This window comes from Pteropus vampyrus, unplaced genomic scaffold, assembly GCF_000151845.1.
Source record: "Pteropus vampyrus isolate Shadow unplaced genomic scaffold, Pvam_2.0 Scaffold249, whole genome shotgun sequence".
Classification (NCBI taxonomy): Eukaryota; Metazoa; Chordata; class Mammalia; order Chiroptera; family Pteropodidae; genus Pteropus; species Pteropus vampyrus.
The window spans coordinates 1983677-2005147 of record NW_011889030.1 but is presented as its reverse complement, the minus strand read 5'-3'; the positions used below and the strand labels follow the sequence as shown (position 1 = coordinate 2005147).

The 21471-nt window shown below is 34.3% G+C and overlaps 1 protein-coding gene across 2 annotated transcripts in view; it reads left to right on the top strand.

Moving 5' to 3' along the window:
- Nucleotides 1-280: 280 nt before the first annotated feature.
- The window catches only part of DNAJC12 (DnaJ heat shock protein family (Hsp40) member C12), a 31001-nt gene continuing 9810 nt past the window's right edge, over nt 281-21471 (top strand). For both annotated transcript variants that reach the window (XM_011374477.2, XM_011374478.2), the window contains exons 1-3: nt 281-497; nt 7160-7238; nt 17562-17701. In XM_011374477.2, coding sequence (XP_011372779.1) covers nt 420-497; nt 7160-7238; nt 17562-17701 — 297 coding nt within the window. In that variant the 5' untranslated portion in view covers nt 281-419. The remainder of the gene's footprint in view (nt 498-7159; nt 7239-17561; nt 17702-21471) is intronic.

Sequence of the window (21471 nt, the reverse complement as noted above, 5' to 3'; positions counted from 1 at the left end):
ATTTGAAAAAAAAGGAAAAAGATAAAAAAAAATATATATATATATATGAAAAAATATATATATATATAGGAAATGGAGAGATAGCTAACTTTGGGAGTATGTAAAAACGGACAGTCTTTCTCACCTGTGAGATGAATGATTCATCTTCGTCACTTACCTAAACTCAAACTACAAGTCCCAGGCAGCACTGCAACAGTTAGGTACATGGCTCTTCTTTTCTCTTCTGTAAACGGCCAATGAAAGGTAGAGTTTACAAAGGTCTATGATGACATCTGTGTTTTGACTGGCCAGCCTTAAATCCAGTTAACGCTGTTTTGAATGTGCTGCTGTAAACCAGATTTAAAAGGGCTTTCCCTGTTAATTTGCAGCTCATTGTGCCTCTTGTTTCAGGGGGAAGAAGAGCTGATTTAGTGATCTAAATGGACGCAATACTGAATTACAGATTGGAGGATACGGAAGATTACTACATGTTACTGGGATGTGATGAACTGGCTTCGGTAAGATAGTAGATAATGCTGTTTTTTCATAACGGTATTTCAAGTTTTATTTAAGGTTTTAACTTTACACTTTTAGTCACATTGCCTAAAAACCTTAATCTTGTACTATTTTAAAGCACTTTTGGTTCAGAGAAAGTAAAGGTTTTAAATGTGTTTTGAGTCTTTACTTGAATAGTGTCCTTTTGCAATTTTATGGACGCTACTGATTGAATATGTGTATTCTGGCACATGACCATAGACTGTATTTCAAGTAAACTTAAAATACATATTTGAAATTTTGTTGTAATTGCTGTTGGCTGTGTTTCAGTAGTATACGTAAGCTATATCTTTACTATGGTAATTTACACTCTAATTGAGATGAAATGTAATTTTCTAGTAATTAGTCATTTTTAAATGTTTTATTAAAATATGTGCTTTTATGTTTATATAAACGAAGAAACATCCTTTATGTTAATATTTCAAATTATGTGAGAGAAATTACTTCTTAAAAGGTGGCTTCTGACATAAAGCATGTGAAAGGTCTGTAGTGTTCACTTGATTTAAAATGGAATAATGTTTTTAAAGGTCCCCATAGACAATTGTAAGGGTTGTAAAGTTTCTAGATTATGAAAAACTTACTTAGAGTTCTACCTCCCAAAGGTAACACTATTAATGTTTGGTATATTAATCTCCAGTCTTTTTCCTATACCTGTTTTTCGAAGACATGTTTGAGAGGATATTATATATTTGTGGATTCTTGCTTTTTACCTACTAACATTATAACAAGAATTTTTTTATGTGATTAAACACTCTTAATACATATTTTAATGATTACATCATATTTCATTTTATTGTTTCACTACAATTGATTATTCTCTTGTTAAATATTTCATTTATTTACCAGTTTTTCAATATTTTAAATACTGTTGAGATGACTATGAAGTATATTTCAATTATATTATTAAATATATTCATATTATTTTATATTTTATAAATGTATATTTAAAATATCTATTTTATTACTAAAATATATCTATTAATATTAAAATTTTTTAAAGCAAAATATTTTTTCTATTTATCTTTTTTTTACATGGCTGGAATTTAGCAATAAAATGTACTTTGGAGAATAGAATGTGATTTTGGACACAAAAGATTAAAATCTCTATCTTCATCACTTTGAGGAAGTTAATTCAGGTACCTTGTAGTTAAAAACACACACAGACACACACAGACACACACACACACACACACACACCAGGTTATAATGCTCTTTTAGGTACATAGTTGTCCTGTAAGATAATATGTTACTTTTGTTTACTTTGGTGGTGATTTTGCTTATAACAATGGAGAAAGCTTATTACCATTTTTACTATAAGTGTTGTTCATACTTTAGATTATACTATTGCCAAAAATTTTTGAAGGAACTATTTAAAATCAAAGGAACATAATTTAACTTGATAAACTTCATAATTTGAATTAAAAAATATTATCATGCTAAGTTATAAGGTAAGCATTATATCCCCATATTAAATCTCTTGACTGTTTAGTCATTCTCTCATAGTTCTGTTATTGTCTTTTCAGCCTACAAAAGAGAAGGATTAATTTTGAGTAGACTTTAAAAAAAATGATCCCATTGTTTATTTATAATGTTTATAACAGTTTCATTTCATATTTACCAGATACAGTCATACTTCTCCGTATGTACTGTGGCATATATTAAAAGGCGAATAAAAGCATTATCTTGACATTCCTCCTCTGGATGTATTTTACTGATTCTGTCACTGGCACAGCACATGTAGATAACTGTTTACGAAAAATGAAATGACCTGTCACAATTTTGTTAATTCTCTTTATATGTATCCTTCCTGTTTAAAAATATTTTATTCCATTTTTGAGTATTTAGTGTGACATTTCTTTACTTGATTTGTATTGAATGGATTTCCTTTACTTCAAATGTTCTTTGATTTGATGCTCTAAAAAATTGAATAGAAATGTTCATATTCCAAAACCATTTGGCAGTTATAACTTCAAAGCAACCTGATATCTTGATCCCGCTTGTAACAATTGAGTTGAGACACACGTATCATTCTTTTGCTTTAGTATATAGTTCTTAAAATTTTGAAGGTTATGTTAGAAATTAATTAAATGACACATATAAACTAAAGGAGGATTTGCATGCTGTTGAGTAGAAAACAATATACCTCCTCATTTCAGAAACATTTACTGAAGCTTGATTCCCAGTTAATCAGCTCTTTCTCCCTATATTAGATTTTACATGAAAGACACATGCTATAACGTTTTCTAAAGTCCTTACTGATGCAGACATCATACTCTGGTAGTATAAGGCATCCTCTCTGGTGTGGATCTTACTTGATTTTTAAATATTCAGTCACCATTTCAATAGTAATGATAAGAGGACTTTCTGATTTCAAGATTTCATGGACTCGACTATTGACCCTAAACTTGATAAAGGAAAACCCTTTTTTTTTTTTTCCCCTGCTGGTTCTTTTTCTTATTGACTTCAAACCACCTGGGTTTAAATTTTACCATTTGCTAGCTTTATGACCTTGGGAAAATTATTTAGCTTCCCTATGCCTTGGTTGCTCAAGTGCAGAAACGTGAGAGTGAGAGAGAGAGTACCTCCTTCAATCTAGGTGTCCGGCTTGTCTCACCCTGGTGCTGGCCCTGACATAGTAAATATTTTAGACTTTGCAGGACTTACAGTCTCTGTCACAACTACTCAGCTATTACATTGCTGGAAAGTAGTCATAGAAATATGTAAATGAATGACCATCACTGTCTTCCAATAAAACTTTATTTAAATAAAACAGGTGGTGGGGCCAGATCTAGCCTGTGGGCCAGAGTTAGTCGACACTTTATTTAAAGTATAGGTCTCATTCTAATTTCATCAATTTTCCCATGAATGTCCTTTTTCTCTTCCAAGATCTAAGCTGGGATCCTTTTTTAACACTTAGTTATCCTGTTTCTTTGGTTACCTCCAAAATGACAATTTCTTATACCTTCTTTGTCTTTCATGACCTGGACACTTTGAATAGAAATGTTCAGTTATTCTGTAGAATGTCCTTTAATTTTGGTTTGTCTGATGTTTTCTCATGATTAGACTGAAGTTGTATGTTTTTGGAAAGAACACTGCAGAAGTAGTGTAGTACCTTTCTCAACGTCAGGGGTACATGATGTTGATGATATATCTTATTGACCTTGATCACTTGGTTAAGGTGGGGTCTGTCAGTTTTTTTCTGCCAGGTTTTTCCACAATAGGGTTAATTATGTCCCCTTTTGTAATTAACAAGTATCTTGGTGAAGATTCTTTGAGACTCTAGTGTTTCTCCTCAAAATTACACCCATTGATTTTAGCATCCTTTGGTGGGTCTTGCCTGTTACAGTTACTACTATGTGTTTGCCTGATGGTGACTTTCTATTTTCCTCATTCATTTTACCTTTATTACTTGGAATTTTCTGTAAAGAAAAACTATCTTTTCTTTCATATTTATTTATTTATTCAACTATTTTTGTTACTATGGATTAATAGATCATGTATTTTATGGATTATAACCCAATACTACCATTATATATTTTGTGGCTCAAATTGTTTCTTTAGCTCATGTTTTAATTAATTATCATTCGATTAGATTGATGTAGGATGATCTCTCATGGAATTTATTTCAGGGATATTATTAATATCTGGAAGTTTGTATGAAAAATCCAGTTTCAAACTAAGTGAATTGAAATAATGGATACTTATTAACCCATTTATTAAAATGAGTTTTCTCTTTTCTGCAGCATATTTTGCAGTATGTAAATTTTCTTCACTAGAATCAGTTCATTCTTTTAATGAATAAATCACAATTTTCAGAAAGCTCCGATTATACTACAGTCATGTTATTTGAAGAACATCTGTCAGTCTGTAATCAAGTATTTATTTAACATTTGGCATTGGGCCAGTACTAGAAGTGATGGGGGTGGGGGCGGGAACAAAACAAAACAAAAAAATGAGACATGGCGCAAGTGTTTAAAGAACTTAGCATCTAGGTGAGGAACCAAAGCTAATACACAGAAAACAATCTGAGAACAAATAAATACTGTGCTATGTGGTACTGTCTATAAGTGCAACAGGAATTAAAGAAAGAATATCTGAGAAAACTTCAGAGAATAGATGGGGCTTGAAATGATCTCACTTGATCAAAAGTTAGATGTATGGAGAAAGAGACAGAAGGCATTTGTGTGGCCAGGGAAAACTGGACAAGATCCATCCAAGTGGGGATCAGATTAGTCTCTATTACACACTGTAGTATTTCTTGGCACAGATCAAAATATTGTGCTAATAGGATAGGAAAAGATATGTTTTTAACTTTTAAATGTGGAGTATGAAGAGAGCACAAAGAAAAATGTTAACTTAAATGCTTAACATTTAGGACTATGATGTATGCATGCCAATTATGTGTGCGTATATGTATGCTATATCTCTGTGTTACGTATATAAGTACATGCACATGTGTGTATATATTTATACATTTTTGGAGTCAGACTGCCTGAGTTCAAATCCTGATTCTCATTTACTAGCTGTTTGACCTTGGGAAGATAACTTTTCTATGTCTGACTTCCTAATTTGCGAAATTGTAATAATAACAGTACCCAACTCATAGAGTTGTTGTGAGAATTAAATGAGACACTGTATGTAAAGTGCTTAGAATAGTGACTGGCACATAGTAAGTCTCAATAAATCTTAGCTATTATTATTATTATCATTGTTATAGATATATATGTACGGATATACATATACATGTTACATAATCCCTTTTGAGGTAAAACATGAATTTATACTGCACAAGATGCTTTGTAAGTTACCTTTTCTCATAGAAATACATTATACAAATTTTCTCAGATTATTGAAAATCTTCTGCTACAAAATGATTTTTTAATGACTGTAAAATATCTCAGCCTATAGCTGTATTACGATTAATTTTAACAGACATCCTAATACTGGACACATAGGTTTTTGTTTAAAATTCATAGCCTTCTACTCATTGAACCTTCTTATAACTAAATCCTTATCTCCTTAGACAAATTTCTAGAATTGAAATTGTTAAAGGTGTGAAAAAAATATATGTATACCAATTGCTTTCCAGAAAATTTGCATCTATATACATCCTCACCCAGTTAGAACATGAGAATATTCAGTTCTTTGTAATTTGTATAGCACTGGTAGTTATCACCTCTTGGATGTTAAAATTTGTTTGATAACAAGCAAAGTTGAACGTTTTTGTTTGTTTACTGGCCAACAGGATAGGGTGTTCTCCAGATCACTGAACATTGAATAAAGAAGGCAGTGGACCTTGACATAGTGGGCCTCACCTGCCCTTGGGTTGCACTTGGTAATGGGAACATGAGGATGGGGATGCTAGGAGATAAGCAGAATGTGTTCAAGACAAATTAACCCACTTTACGAGTTAGTTTACCCAGAAACAGCCTTGTGTAGGAGGTTTGTGATAAACTTTGTGACAGTAAAGCTATGAAAAGTACCGAAAGATAAGTATGGACTATTCTTAATTTTTAAAATATGAAACTAGCAAAATACAAAAAATATAAAGAAGAAATTAACAATCACACACATTAGCAGTACTGGGAATTAACCATTTTGACATATTTGCTTCCATGTGCTAATATCAGAATGTTTCCTAATGGAATGTTTCCTAATACTAGAATGTTTCCTAGGAAATATTAAAAATTAAAAAATAAAACAACAACAATCCCCCCCCAAATTTCTACCTCTGATAGATAGTCATAATTTTATCCATTTATGTTATTAAAATCTTCCAAGATATATATGTAAATATGCATATAAATGTGTGAAAAATGCCTTGAAGGATATAACCTGTTATCTTGGGGAAAGAGGGTAAAGGGGATTTTACTTTTTATTCTGTATTGATAGAAATTGTTTTCAAAGAGAGATTGTGAGTATTCAAAAATTACTTGTTAACTAAAAATGCTTACTACTAGAATCTTTAGAATATTTAATATTTTAAAATAAAAAACAAGTTATTCTCAATTTTCTTTGTTATATAAACAGGCTATGGTGACTGATGGTTATAGGGAGTACTAGGAAGAGGAAACACAATTAATTACAGTTCTTAACAGGAAGTCTGTCTCTTCCTATTATTCCAAGGGATTCTCAGTAGATGCTTAACAAGGAAAAGAATAGAATTATTAGTCTAGGTTTTTTTACACAGGCATGTCTAATACAGCCTGACTTTGATTGTAAAAGCGAAGAATTTTTTAATGAGAATTGATTAAGGATGACATGGAACTGGTAAAAATATGTTTCTTCTGCCATGGGTCTTATGACAATATTGAGCTGAGCTGCTTGAGAATTCATTATTCCCTGAATAATGAATGTTGGTTAAGCAAGTTAATGAATAATGAATGTTGGTTAAGCAGTAACAAGTTAAATTGTCATCACAGACCACTATTTGAATAGAAACTTTTACTGGATACTTTCTGAATTTTGTTACTGAGGAAATTGTTTCTTAGAGTAAAAAGTCAAAATACAAATATAAGGATCAAAGTGAAAAGTTGAGTTGGTCATGGCTGTTTTGGGAAGGACTGATGTCCAACTTCTTCCTTCATGCCATTTAGATTTTTCTAAACATTGATTTCTGTTTTAGGTTGAACAAATACTGGCAGAATTTAAGGTCAGAGCCCTAGAATGTCATCCTGACAAACATCCAGAAAACTCCAAAGCTGGTAGGTATTTAACAGCTGTTTCTCATGAAAATGGATAGCATGTAGAACTAAAAACCATTGAATAGTAACTTAATTTTCTTTTATCTATTATGCTCAAACTTATTCTTTCATTCAATGCCAAATAATTTTTTCACACTATTAGATGGTAGGAGAGGAAGGAAACTTGTAGTGGTCTAATAGTGGTCATTTAATATCCATTTTTCTTTCTACTATAATGTGCTTCTTCATGGTTTGAAATTTGTCCAGTTTATGATTTATTTCACTAGTCCTGGAGTGTTAGCATGACTTAAATATGTTTGTTACCAGGTGGTTATCTTGATGAGAACTTTGCTGTGTTTTCTTCATTTTGGGGACCTGAATAAGTCCATATGTGATTCAGTATGTATGCCATTATATGATAAATGTCCATATATATTGTAATATATTCATACTTTTGTTTTTTCTTGATCATAATTTAAATTCTGTTGTAGTAAATTTAGACATAAATGCTTATGTATATCTCAGCCTGAAAAAATACAAACCAATAATCCTTCCTTAACCTGTCTCCCTCCTGCTTCTCTCCTATTTCTGTCCTTCACTTGAGAGCCAAACTTCCTGAAAAAGAGGTCCACAGTTGATGTCTTTACATCCCTTACACTCAGTTTTTGATTTATCCCAGTCTGACTTCCCCTTCACCTCTCCTGGAAACTGCTCTCATAATAGTCCTCAAGGACTTCCTGGCTGCTGAAGTTAATGGTTGCTTTTATATCTTCCCTGACCATGCCCTCCTTCTTTAAACACTTTTTTCTTTTAGCTATCAGGTTATGTACTCATGCTTTTCCTCCAGCCTCCTAATCTGCTCTGTCTCCTTGTGACTCCTTCTCTGCTGCCCTAAGGTTCTCTCCCAAACTCTCTTCTGGGCTTACTCTCCACTTTCTCTCTGGGGTCTTGTCCAGGTCTGCGGCTTCAATCATTAGCTCTCTGTTGATGGTTCCCAAATCTATCCTTAACTCAGTTCTCATTTCTCATCTTCAGACTGTAGTTTCGACTGCTTCTTGGAAATCTCTATTTGGAGACCTTTCAAAGTCAGCCTGTCAGAAAGTGGACTAACTCATTATTCTCCTCTCACCCTCTCTAAAATCTCTCTTATTTTCCTATGTTTCTCTATCTCAATGAATGGCACCATTGTCCATTCGGTTGGCCAGGCAAAAACCTTGCCTCCTTCCACTCCCTCAAGTCTACATCTGGTTGATTACCAAATGCTGGTGATTTACCTTCCATATCTCTCTCCTGTAGGTCCTCTTCCCTTCATCCTCACAGCCACCACAGTAGGTTAGATACCATCATTTCATGCCTGGATCCCTACAGCACTCTTTTAATTGTTTCACACTGCAGATAGTTATCTTGCTTTTTTAATTATGGAAAAAATAAAAGATTTAATATGTACAAAAAGATATAAAGAATACTATAACAAATGCCTATGTATGTACCACCCAGCTTAAAACTTCACCAATGCAGCTGAAGCCTCTTGTGTATTCCTACCCCGAATTTATCCTCATGGTAGGTAATACTATCTTAAATTTGATAATTTTGTTTACTATATGTTTATACTATAGGTATACGTATGCTATGGACATATATATGTGATTTTTCTATAAGAAAAATGTTATGATTAAGACCTATCTATAACTTCACATTGCACAAATGAAAAAACCGAAACTCTTCTTTCATTAAAAAAGTTTTCACTTATCTTATAGCTCATTATTAACTTTTTAAAAGAAATTATTGATCCCTTTGCTTGGTATAAACAAAGCACTTTCCAAAATATGAAGTCATTGTTTTGGTTAGATATTTACCTATTACTTTTGCTTGATTGATTTCCCCCTTTTTATTAATGCATAACTTGTTTAAAGCAACAAGTTGAGTCATAAGTATAAACTTGATAAATTTTTGTCTATGCATAACCAGTTTAACCACCGCACGGATAAAGGCGTAGAACATTCCCAGCGCTCCAGAAGTCCCTTTTCGTATCTTGTTCAAAGTCAGCACTCTCTCCCATTTTTGCATCTCTATGGCCATTGATTAGTTTTGCTTGGCTTTGAATTTCATGTAATCATACAATATGTACTCTTTTGTGTGTGACTCCTTTTGCTTTACATTATGTTTGTGATATTCACCTATGTTGTACGTGTAGCAAGAGTTCATTCTTTGTCATTGGTGAACCTTTAGATACAAACCCTCTCATACTGTGCCCCTCCTTATCTCTCCATTTTCATTTTCCCTCCTCTGCCACAGTTACAACTCCATGTTTTAACCACTCAGAACTACCTTAGTTCCATAAGGTGCCCTGGTTTCTACAGATCTTAATGTCTGTTGCTTCCTCTGCCTGGGACACCCTTGAGGCCTGCACGCCTCCCTGTCCTGCTTTGACTGGCTAGGTCATGCTCCTCTGTCAGGTCCCCGCTTAGCTGTCACTTCCTTCAGGAAGTCATGTGTGCCCCCGCTACCCAGAGAAGCCTGTATGTCAGACGGCAAACTATCAGACCATCTCCTTGTTGCCTGTTTCCTTATTAGTCATACTGGAAATCAGTGAGGCAGATCTCTTGCTTATCTTGTTCACAGCAGTATGCCCCTCACCTAGCATAGCACTTACCATGGAGGACTCCTACTTTGTGCAAATGATTTCTTGAATGAGTGAATAAATGAATTTATGAACATTTCTTTAGGAGACATAGTAATTAGTTCTCTGAACTCAAGTTAATATTAAGATAGATGACCTAACAGAAAAGTATAAAAATTTGATAAACAGTTAAAAACAACTACCAGCTCTAGGTTATTCTTTAACTGAGTTATTTTTCAGTGAAGTGTGGCTTTGAGTTGAAACTGTCATGGCAAACAGTTTCTCTTTGGGATACACAATGAATCACTGTGCAATCATTGCTATTTCTTGTCGCCGTAGTGATGGGAGTTTTTACGTACAGGCTACCAAGCTCCTTGTTTAGAGACACCCTGAACCGTGTAAATATTGTTTAAAATGAAAAGGTACACAGACATCAGTATCTTCCCTTGTCAGACCTGCAGTGATAGACGATTCAACCTTTGGGTAGAAATTGTTTTTAAATCTGTTCAAGCATCTGTTTACTCAATTTGGATTAATAAGACTTTCTGAAAATGTAAGTGGTGCTTTACACACTTGGAGAAGGATTAAGGCTACTGATAAAAAATAGTTTAAGATGTTAAACAAAAATTCACCCAGATGCTGTTTTTAAATTGACAGAAATTCTGAGTACATCGGGCAGATTTCGAAATATATTTCATTGAGATGAAAGGCTAGCCTGTAGAGCAACAGCAGGTAGAAGAAATTATACTTATATATACTTTTTTGGTCCACTAAATGTAGTCTCAACTATTGCCATTGAAATTACTGATATGTTAGTATAATGGAGTAGTAAATATGAACAAAGGCTTGTCTGTCTGGATTGCTCCTAGCTCCCACTTGTGAGCTTTGACCTTGATCAACCTCCCTGAGCCTCGGCATTCTCATGGGTAAAATAAGTAGACTACTAGTATATTACTTCATGTGTCTGCTGTGAAGATTAAATGAGGTGTCTTGCATGTGGGAAGAGCTCAATGAATGTTGGCAATTATGTCAGTGGACTTTCTTTTCTTGTTTTGATGCAACACTCCAAGATAAAAATTTAACAAAATGGGATACTGTTCTTTTTTGTTACTTTTTTGTAAGTTACTATTAGATCTTTCTTGCTTTCATTAAAAAAAAAAAAAAAAAATCCTAAATCTAAGGCTTTTAGAAATCCCTTCCCCCTTCTAGGTGTGAATGATAGAAACAAGACTTGTCGTGCTATAGAGACTATGTCACTGAACTCAAAAGATCCTGGCTGGTGCTCAGGCCAGTCCCGTATGTACACATGACAATAACTGTTTCAGGTCAATGCCTTATTAACTTCTCTTTCATCTTGGAGAAAAAGGTCAAAGGTTCTCAAAGATATTTTTGTTATTGATTTGCAGGCTTCAAAGACATTGGGATATTTGAAGAAGGGGAGATTTTGTCTCTTGCTGACATCTTTCAATGTCTCAAAATTTTCCTACTTTAAAAACTCTTTATTGCTTCTTTCCCTTAGAATAAAAATAACATACAGCAATAAATCATATTGTAAGAGAAAGTCCACTCTTATCTCTCCCTTCCAGAGAACTGCTATTAACAGTTGATATATTTTTCTCCAGACTTTTTTTCAAAGCATGTTCTGACATTATGATTATTATGATTATTATTTTTATTTCTCAAGTAATTGTAAGTTTTCTGCATTTAAACTGTGGCTGTAATAATACAAATTCTGTCGTGAAATATGAATTTAGAAGAACCTCTGTATTTTCAAAGCAGACCATGGAGTTAAATCAGAATGTCTCTGGAAGGTTCCAGCATCATTTGTAAGCTTATAAAATGAGATCTCTCTTCTCAGAATGGTAAATATTTATCTTGTGTGATTCATTTGATTAACTGTGATGTTAAAGTACAAATATAAACCCCAACTCGTTTTTATTAAATGTGGCGAAGAGGATGGAATAAGGAAAAGGCCACCTAACAGGAAAGATAAGTTCTTTTGCTTTCTGCTTATCGACTATTGTTGAGGGATTGACCTCAGAATAATTCCCAGCAGGCTTCTTTTGTTCTGGAAACTCCGGAAAACACACCAACAGTAATGTGCAAAGAGAAAGTGACTCACAGATAAATATGTAAATCCTTACAACCCCTGCTCTGCTAGTAACTGGCATGTGCGTCTGGTGATAATGAGTTTTTTTATTCCTGTTGGAAAAAATGACATCTAATTTATACAGAGGAACATTTACACTGTCATCAGCAGCAGGAAGGATTGCTCACTGGAGTGAGCTGATAAGACGAGATGCTTTTTATTTGTTTGTTTTCCTGTAGCTTTCTTTTTTAAAATAATTTTTTATTTTTCAATTACAGTTAACATACAATATTATATTAGTTTCAGGTGTACAAAATGGTGATTCGACATTTATATAACTAGTGAAGTGATCATCCCAGTAAATCTAGTATCCATCTGACACCATACATAGTTATTACAATATTATTGATTATATTCCTTATGTTGTACTTTATATCCCCATGACTATTTTGTAACTACCAATTTGTAGTTCTTATTCTCTTCTTTTTCACCCATTCTCCCTGGTGACCATCAAAATGTTCTCTATATCTATGAGTTTGTTTCTGTTTTTGTTTGTTTATTTTGTTCTTTAGATTCCACAAGTAAGTGAAATTGTATGGTATTTGTCTTTGTCTGTCTTATTCCACTCAGCAGAAAACCCTCTAGGTCCATCCATGTTGTTGCAGATGGAAAGATTTCATTCTTTTTTTTATGGTAGAGTGATATTCCATTGTATATATCTATTCATCCATCGATGGACACCCATGTTGCCTCTGTATCTTGGCTATTGTAAATAATGCTGCAATGAACATTAGATGCCTACAAGAGACTCACTTCAGATGGAAAGACACATACAGACTGAAAGTAAAAGGATAGAAATAGTTATTTCATGAAAATGGAAACAAACAAAAAGGTGAGGTAACCATACTTATACCAGACAAAATAGACTTTAAAACAAAGTCTATAAAAAGAGACAAAGAAGGACCCAGTAATCCTACTTCTGGGTATTTATCTGAAGAAACCGAAAACGCTATTTTAAAGGGACATGTGTATCTGGTAGCTTTCAATAGCCCCATCTTCAGGTTCTTTCCTTTAACCCATTGATTGCTACTGCCTTCAGTGGTGATATTAAATAGTTAATTGCCTTTAGGTATCTGTGCTATCCAGCTTTGGAGCAGGTTCCTGGGGGTGCCCTCTGTGGTGGGCTGTGTCTCTGATCGCTGGTGCAATACTTGAAGTGGTGGTGTTTGGGGGGATGGAGTCTCAGGAAGAGCAGCTCTTTACTGACTGGGGTACAGAATTATTTCAGTATTTTCACAGTTGGTGTGGAGGTACCATCAGTATTGACTTCACATTTGCTCTTGCACCTGTTTGAAAGGATTTTGACTATTTCTCATGAGGTATTTTAAAGCACTATCAGGGTAATTTAAATTATTTTTCCCAATGATACTATTGAAACGTTCCTAATTCACAAAATGTTGTAAGGATATGTATCATTTCTTTGGTGCTTGGAGCTCAGGGAATAGTACTATATGAATATCTTTATATTCACACTCAAAATAGGAAGCATTCATTCATTCATTCATTCATTCATTTAGTTAAGAAATGCTTTTTGAGCACCTGCTCCACTGCAAGGGATACAGCAGAGAACAGAAGTGATAAAGTCTCTGCCCTCATGTAGTTTGTATTCTGGTAGAGGAGACAGATCATAAACAAATAACTGTATAATGTCAGAAGGTATGTACTATGAAGAAAAGTAAATAGAGCAGGGAGATAAAGGAATGGGGCTGATGGGGTGAGTAGCCATTTTATATAGCATGGTCAGAGAAGACCCCCATTGACAAGACGGTGTCTGAGCCAACATCTAAAGAAAACAACATGTGAATGCCTGGGATAAAAGTATTCTTAGTAGAAAGGATAGCAAGTGCCGAGGCCCTGAGGCTGAAGTGGGCTTGGGATACTCAAGGAATAGCAGGGGAACTACTATGGCTGTAGCAAAGGGAGATGGGACAAAGTAGAAGAAAATGAGATCAGAAAAGGAAGAGGGGGTAGAGGGCAGGCAGAGCATCTCAGACCTATTAGCCATGGTAAGAATGTTTTATTTTATTCTAAGAGAAATGAGAAGTCTTTGGAAATCATTCTGAGCAGAGGAGTGATATTATATGACTTATTTTTTAAAAGATTACTCTGACTGCTGCGTAGAAAATAGACTGAGGCAAAGGCAGGAAGGTCTGTTGAGAAACTACTATAATAATCTAGCCAAGAGAGGATTGGGGCTTTGACCAGAGCAGTGGCAGAGGTGATGACAAGAGGTCAGATCTTGGGACTGTTCTAAAGGAAGAACCATGAAGGTTTGCTAATGCATTAGAAATGATATGCAAGAGGAAGAGCAGAGTCAAGGATGACTCCAAGTGTATAGAAAACTAATGAAATATTTCCTTACTCCCCAAGCAGAAACCAGTCTTGTCTCTATATTTCTATTTTTCACATTGTCTTGAAATGATTTATTTATGTGTGCTTTACCAGACTCTGAGCTTCTCAAGGACACAACCTGGATCTTATTGATGAATGATGAAGTTTTTATTATCCCTGAAGGTGGAGGAGGAAGTGAGGATTGGCGGGTAGCATGCTTTGTAGAAAAATGGAAGGGTCAGGAGGACAGTCAAGCGGAGAACACTAGTTCGCTGGCCTGGCAGGCTTGGGTGTGAATTGTGGCTCCTTCATTTGAAGCTTTGGGATTTTGGGCCAGTTACATTAACCTCCTAAAGACTTAGGTTTCGTAAAATGGGAATAATAGTAATAATAATATTCACCTCATAAGGTTGTTGTGAAAAAAAAAGAAACTCTGTTCTCATTAGCAATCACTTCCCATTTCCTTTGCCCAGTCCCTGGCAACTGCAAATCTACTTACTGTTCTCTATAGATTTGTCTATTCTGGATATTTCATATAAATAGAATCATTTAGTATGTGACCTTTTGTCACTGGTTACTTTCATTTAGCACAATGTTTTTGAGGCTTGTTCACATTGTAGCATGTATCAGTACTTCATTTCTTTTTGTGTCTGAATGATAGTTCCGTTATATGGATATACCATATTTTGTTTATCCATTTATCTGTTGATGGACATTTGTGAGTTTTGAGTTGTTTCTACTTTTTGGGTAGTATGAATAATGCTGCTATGAACATCTGTCTACAAGTTTTTGTGTGGATATATGTTTTCAGTTCTCTTGAGTTTGTACAGTTGTCCTTTGGTATCCATTGGGGATTGGTTCCAGGACCCCTGTGGATACCAAAAGTCCCTTGTACAAAATGCTGCAGTATTTGCATATAACCTACTTGATTATAATTATAGTAACTAATACAATGTAAATCCTATGTAAGTAGTTGATATACTATATTGTTAGGGAATAAGAACAAGAAAAAATAGTGTACGTGTTCAATATAGATGAGCATCAAAGGCTTGACTACACAGTACACATCAGCAACAATTAACATTTTTTTCCAAATATTTTTGTTCAACGATTGTTGAATACATGGATGCTGAACCTGCAGAAACAGAGAACTGACTGTACTTATGGTTGGAATTCTTGGATCATATGGTAACTCTACATTTAACATTTTGAGGAACTGCCAAACTGTTTTTCAAAGCAGCTACACTGTTTGACAATCCTACCTGCAATGTATAAGTCTTCCAATTTCTCCACATCCTCACCAACATTTGTATTTATCTATCTTTTTATTTTAGCCATTCTAGTGACTGTGAAGTGGTATCTCACTGTGATTTTGATTTGTATTTCTTCGATGATTAATGATGTTAAACATCTTCTCATGTGTTTATTTGCCATTTATATATCTTTGGAGAATTATCTATTTAAATCTTTTGCCAATTTTTAAATTAGGTTATTGGTCTTATTGGGTTATTAGAGTTCTTTATAAAAATTAGATACAAATCCCATATCAGATTTATGATTTGCCAATATTTTATCCCATTCCATAGCTTGTCTTTTCACTTTCTTGAGTGTTCTTTGTATCACAAAAATTTCAATTTTGATAAAATGCAATTTTCTATTTTTTTCTTTTGTTGCTTGTGCTTGTACTTTTAGAGTCATATTTAAGGAGCCATTGCCTAACCCAAGGTCACAAAGATTTGCTCCTATATTTTTTCTTAGAGATTTTTAGTTTTAGCTTTTGCATGTAGGTCTAAGATTCATTTTGAGTTAATATTTGCATATGGTATGAGGTAGGGATCCAACTTCCTTCTTTTGTATGTGGATATTGGTTGTCCCAGACTATTTGTTGAAAAGACTGTTTTTCTCAATTGAATTGTCTTGGTACTCTTGTGGAAATCCAGTTGACCATAAAAGTGAAGGTTTGCTTCTGGACTCTCAATATTTTATTTATTTATGTTTATCCTTTTGCCAATTCCACACTGTTTTTGTTTCTGGAGCTTTGTAAAAAGTTTTAAATAGGGAAGTGTGAGTTCTTCCATCTTCGTTCTTTCAAGTTATTTTGATTATTCTGGGTCCCTTGCATTTGCATATGGATTTTAGGATCAACTTTCAATTTCTGCAAAAAAAAGGCAGCAGAGATTCTGATAGAGATGGTTTTGAATGTGTAGATCAGCTTGCGGAGTATTACCATTTTAGCAATATTAGGTCTTCTGATCCATGAACATGGATGTCTTTCTATTTATTTAGATATTTCTTTCAACAATGTTTATAGTTTTCAGTGTATTATTCTTACACTTCTTTTGTTAGTATTTTTCTAAATATTTTATTCTTTTTGATGCTACTATAAATAGAATTGGTTTCTTAATTTCATATTGCTCATTGCTAATGTATAGAAACATAATTGATTTTCATATATTGATCTTCTATCCTACTCTATAGAATGTTTTAACTTCACTGAGGAACATGACTGACATTGGAAGTGTTTCCAACAGGGCCATAAAAGGTTTCTATTGTATGCCACCAGGTCAAATAGGTCAATGACAAAGCTACCATTTATCACGCATCTACCATGTTATTTCCTATGTTTAAAACTTCCCAATAGCTTCCCATTGCTCTTACAACAAAAAACAGACCAGAATCCTTAGCATGACCTCTGAAATCATGGATACTGCGTCCTTGTCTGCTCTGTAGCCCCATCCTTCATTATTCTCCCCATGACCCTGTGTCTTCAGCCACACTGGCATCCTGTACTTCCTTTAAATCACCATGCCTTAGGGTGTTTATTTATAATATTTCTCTAGCTATGTCACTACCCTCCCTGAAAACTACTACTAAAAATGTAGTTTTTTTTTTACTAGACAAAATTATGATTTTCCCCAGTGTTTATAAATGTCTAGCCCACTAAATAGATCATGTCTATTGTTCACACCTGTGTCATTAACACCTGGAACAGCACCTGACAATTACTAGAGCTCAGTAAAAGGAGGGGATAAACTGTGAGCCAGGTACTTTACATACATGATCTCACTCGTCCTTATGATACACTTTAGAAATGAGGAGACTTAAGTTTTACAAGGTGAACTGGCCCAAGGTCACACAGCTAGTCAGTAGCAGACACATATTCCAGTGAGATCAGTTCGATTGTTTGAGAGTTTAAAATAACTCCTCAAAGAAAGAAGTTTTCATCTTTTGATTTGTTTTCCAGTGGAGACTTTTCAGAAACTGCAGAAGGCAAAGGAGATTCTGACTAATGAAGAGAGTCGAGCCCGCTATGACCACTGGCGAAGGAGCCAAATAACGATGCCATTCCAGCAGTGGGAAACTTTGAGTGACTCAGTGAAAATGGTAGGTGTTCCTGGGGTGAAGTGAATTATGAAACTCAGGCTGCCTATGGATTAGATATCTTTATTTAGTAGCTTAAAGAGTCAACAAGGAATAGGAGTGAGAAGACCAAGAAGCTGGAAAAATCTGGATATAATTCACAAAATCTCGTGAAAGGAAATTGAATGGATCAATGCCAGAATAGCCCATATCTACATTTGTCAGTTTCTTGGGCTGTTTGATTCATTATATACACTACTCATTATTATTTACTGTTTATACATTATGATAATTGTGCTTCTCAAATTGCTCATATAAAACTGCGGAATTTTGAATGATTGTATAGTCATCTCCTCCATCTTTTTGGTTCATATCAGCCTGTTTTCTTCTTGAGGCTTATAAATCCATAAAAACACAGGATCTGACTAATCAAAGAAAACTATAAATTATTTGTAAATAATTTCTGTTACAAATTCTGGTGAAAGAATTATTAGATAGTTGCTGAGGGACTTTAAACCATCGTTATCTTCATGCCACTGAAAAAGCTAAATATCAAAGTAATCACTATATTTACTATATTACATATATTTATTTTGTTTTTACATTGACTTTTACATATTATAGAGAAAATGTAATTTTAAAGATTTCTGCATTGTTATGCATGACTTATTATCCAGCTTTATTTCTACGGGAACACTTTTCTATGACGTGAGACTTAGAATGCAGAAGTTACCTTATAGGCAAGTCTTCAGTGACACTTGTTAGAATTAGTCTAAAATTTGATTCACATCTTTTAAATTACAACCCTTCAGGGTCACATTTAAACTTCCTTCTTAATAGTTTTTATTTTAGGAAAACTTCAGCAAATTGTTTTTCCATTGACAAAAGATTTGTAATAGTGAGAGAGGGTCTCTGAAATAATGGGGAAGAACAGTGCAAAACTCTCCAAGTATATGGTTTAAGCCTCTCTACATAAAATGTAAACTGTTTTTTTCATCATTATGGAATGAAATGTATATTCATATGATTTCTTTAAGGTGGGTTAATTATTTTTGAAGGACTAACTGTATGATTAATGAATATATGCCCAAAATAACTGGAGAGAGAATATTTTAAAAATAGTGACTTAACTTCACATACTCAAAAGTAAGATTTTTTTTCTTTTACATTATGTATATCTGAAGTTCCTTGTTGGCATTGACTAAATCAGCATTGTTTTACCACCTCTGCTTAACCATATTTCCATTCTCCTGTGACACACTGTAACTGCAACTGAATTTGTGACCTGTACTATTCTAATGCCTTTTGATTTATAGTTCATTTTTCTTGATAATTCACTGAACTCTGTTATTTAATTTTAACCACTGTCAAATTAGCTGTGGATTAAAAAAAAAAAAATTCTCCAAATCCCTGCTCTAATTTGTATTGCTGATGTCTTTCTATTAAATACCAATTTCCTGTCTCTAAAAACATTATTTCTGCTTTGAATTTAGCTTAACTGTGAACTGTTTGAGGTCTTAAAGTAATTACATTTTAGATTTTACTGCTTCTTTACATAAAACGTAAACTGTTTTGTCAGCAAAATTGAAATAGTATGCTGGCTAGCATTTGGTTTTGGATTTATTCTTATTATGGTACAAAAATGATGAGGTGCATATCTTTCTGCTTTAAATTAGGAGTGATCATTTTTCTTGCACAGTCTCCTTTGTTTGGGTAAACTTCGTTTCCGATTTGATTTTTTTTTTTTTTCTTTTCCACAGTGGACTTTGAATCCCCTATACCAAGTTTCATGTGCTTTGTACCTCATTCGTTAAGACTTTCCATAAAGTTCCATTCATTCACTTTTGTTCTCATCCTCACTGTGGCTTCTGCACGTGAAAGCCTCAGCTCTATAAACATTTTAATTATTGCTTTCTGTATTTGTTCATTTCATTTGTTCATCCTTTCACATTCACTACTTCAGAGAAATTAATAATTGTCATCCCTAATATTTAGGTCATCTATCCTTTTGAAGATAAACATCACCATTAGGAGGTTAGGGTTAGGTATATTGCATGTGCCATTCTAACAATAAAATGGTTATAACTTAGGTTTGGATTTTAGGTGACATTCACCTAAAACACATCTGCCTTTTCGCTTGCCCTACACATTTATAGATTGTTAAATCTCATAAAATCCTTCCCTTTCACATTATAAACCCTGTGTTACTGCTTTTTTATTTAAGCATTATAATCCCTCTGGAAGGAAAAACATTGGTTGGGAGCAATACTTTCAAGGCAGGACAAATTACAGTGCATTTTTGCTGCATGACACACGGGTTCATATCTGTAGGAATCCCCTTTGAGAGATTCCCTCAAATGAGTCACAGCTTCAGGAGTGACACATGTCTATCATCCAAGAATGGTGAAACTGTAACTGATATTTTTTTTCCCACCCCAGGTGCCTGTCACTTCACTAGCTATTTATTTTTCTTTTCCTTTTTAGAAGTTTCTCTTGATAGTTTAATTTGTCAAAATATTTAAAAAATTTATTCAGGTCAATGAATATGTTGGAAATGTAAGTTTAGATAGATATGTGATATTGGTTAAAAAGAGGAATATGAGGTGAGGGCTTCTGTAACCATGGCCTTTGGGATCTTGGGATAACTTGAAAACAGATGCCTTTCTGGCTCAGAGAATTAGGGAAATTCATCACTGTCGTGTTAAATAGTTTTAACCCAAGGGATCCAGGGTATAAATGACTCTCCCTCTAACTCCAAAATATGTGGCAGAATGCCTTTAAGATGGCTCTGTGAAAGTAGTTGCAGCAAATCCACAATCAAAATGAAGTGCTGAGAAAAATTCTCATAAGCTGTTAAAACTGTCCAACGCCACAGCAATTGCTATAAGTTTTATAAAGAGTTAATAGAAACACATTTTGGTGAATTTATTGTTTGACAAATTGCTTCTGGGAAGGCTTACTGGGGCTGCCAGTCACCTTCGCATGGACCTATTTGTCTGTTTCTGGCTGGATAACATGTCCTTGGGGTGAGGCCAGTTGGCTACAGAATACTAGCGAAGCTTCCTATTATGTGAGTATAGCCACAGTTTCCCAGTCAGATGGGAAACTGGGCAGTTCAACACCTTCTGGACCTGTTCAGGAGGCAGTCTTTCCTAATTGGATGTTATCCAAAAGCAGGTCAGAAATCACTCAGGCAAGTGAAAAATTAACTCATAGAGATCCAGGATAAAAATAATTCATTAATTTTCAGTAGTATTCAGCTGATCCATGGCTTGTCTGAGTCCATTGATTTTTTTTATTTGTCTCAATGTTTATTGGCTTGTAGACACATTTTTTTTCTATTCTAGTGTTGATCAAGGTCCAGAGTTTAAGAAAATGGCTCCCTAGATAAACAAAGAAATAAACCAAAACAACAAGCAATTCATTAAGGAAAGCTAGTAAACAAGTTAATCGAGAAGGCAGAACAACAACATACCAATTTTGCAGACCAAGGACAGTGGCCTTTGAAACCCATACTTGATGTCTGTTTAGTGTTAGTTTGGTCCATGCACACTGATTTTCTGTCTGTTGCAGTTCCTTATTTTGCTGTACACACTCTCCCCTCCCTAGTCTTCCTCTTCATCTCTATCAACTACTATCATTTGATATTTTATTTATGGTCTTTCTGTTGAACTGAGTCACTCTGCAATGGTTTGCTTGATGTTAAATATTGTTGTGCCCAACTACTAGTACCCCAGTAGGGCTGAGAAATATGTTCTGTGGATGCAGAAATAAGTGATCTAATTGGGTCCCAG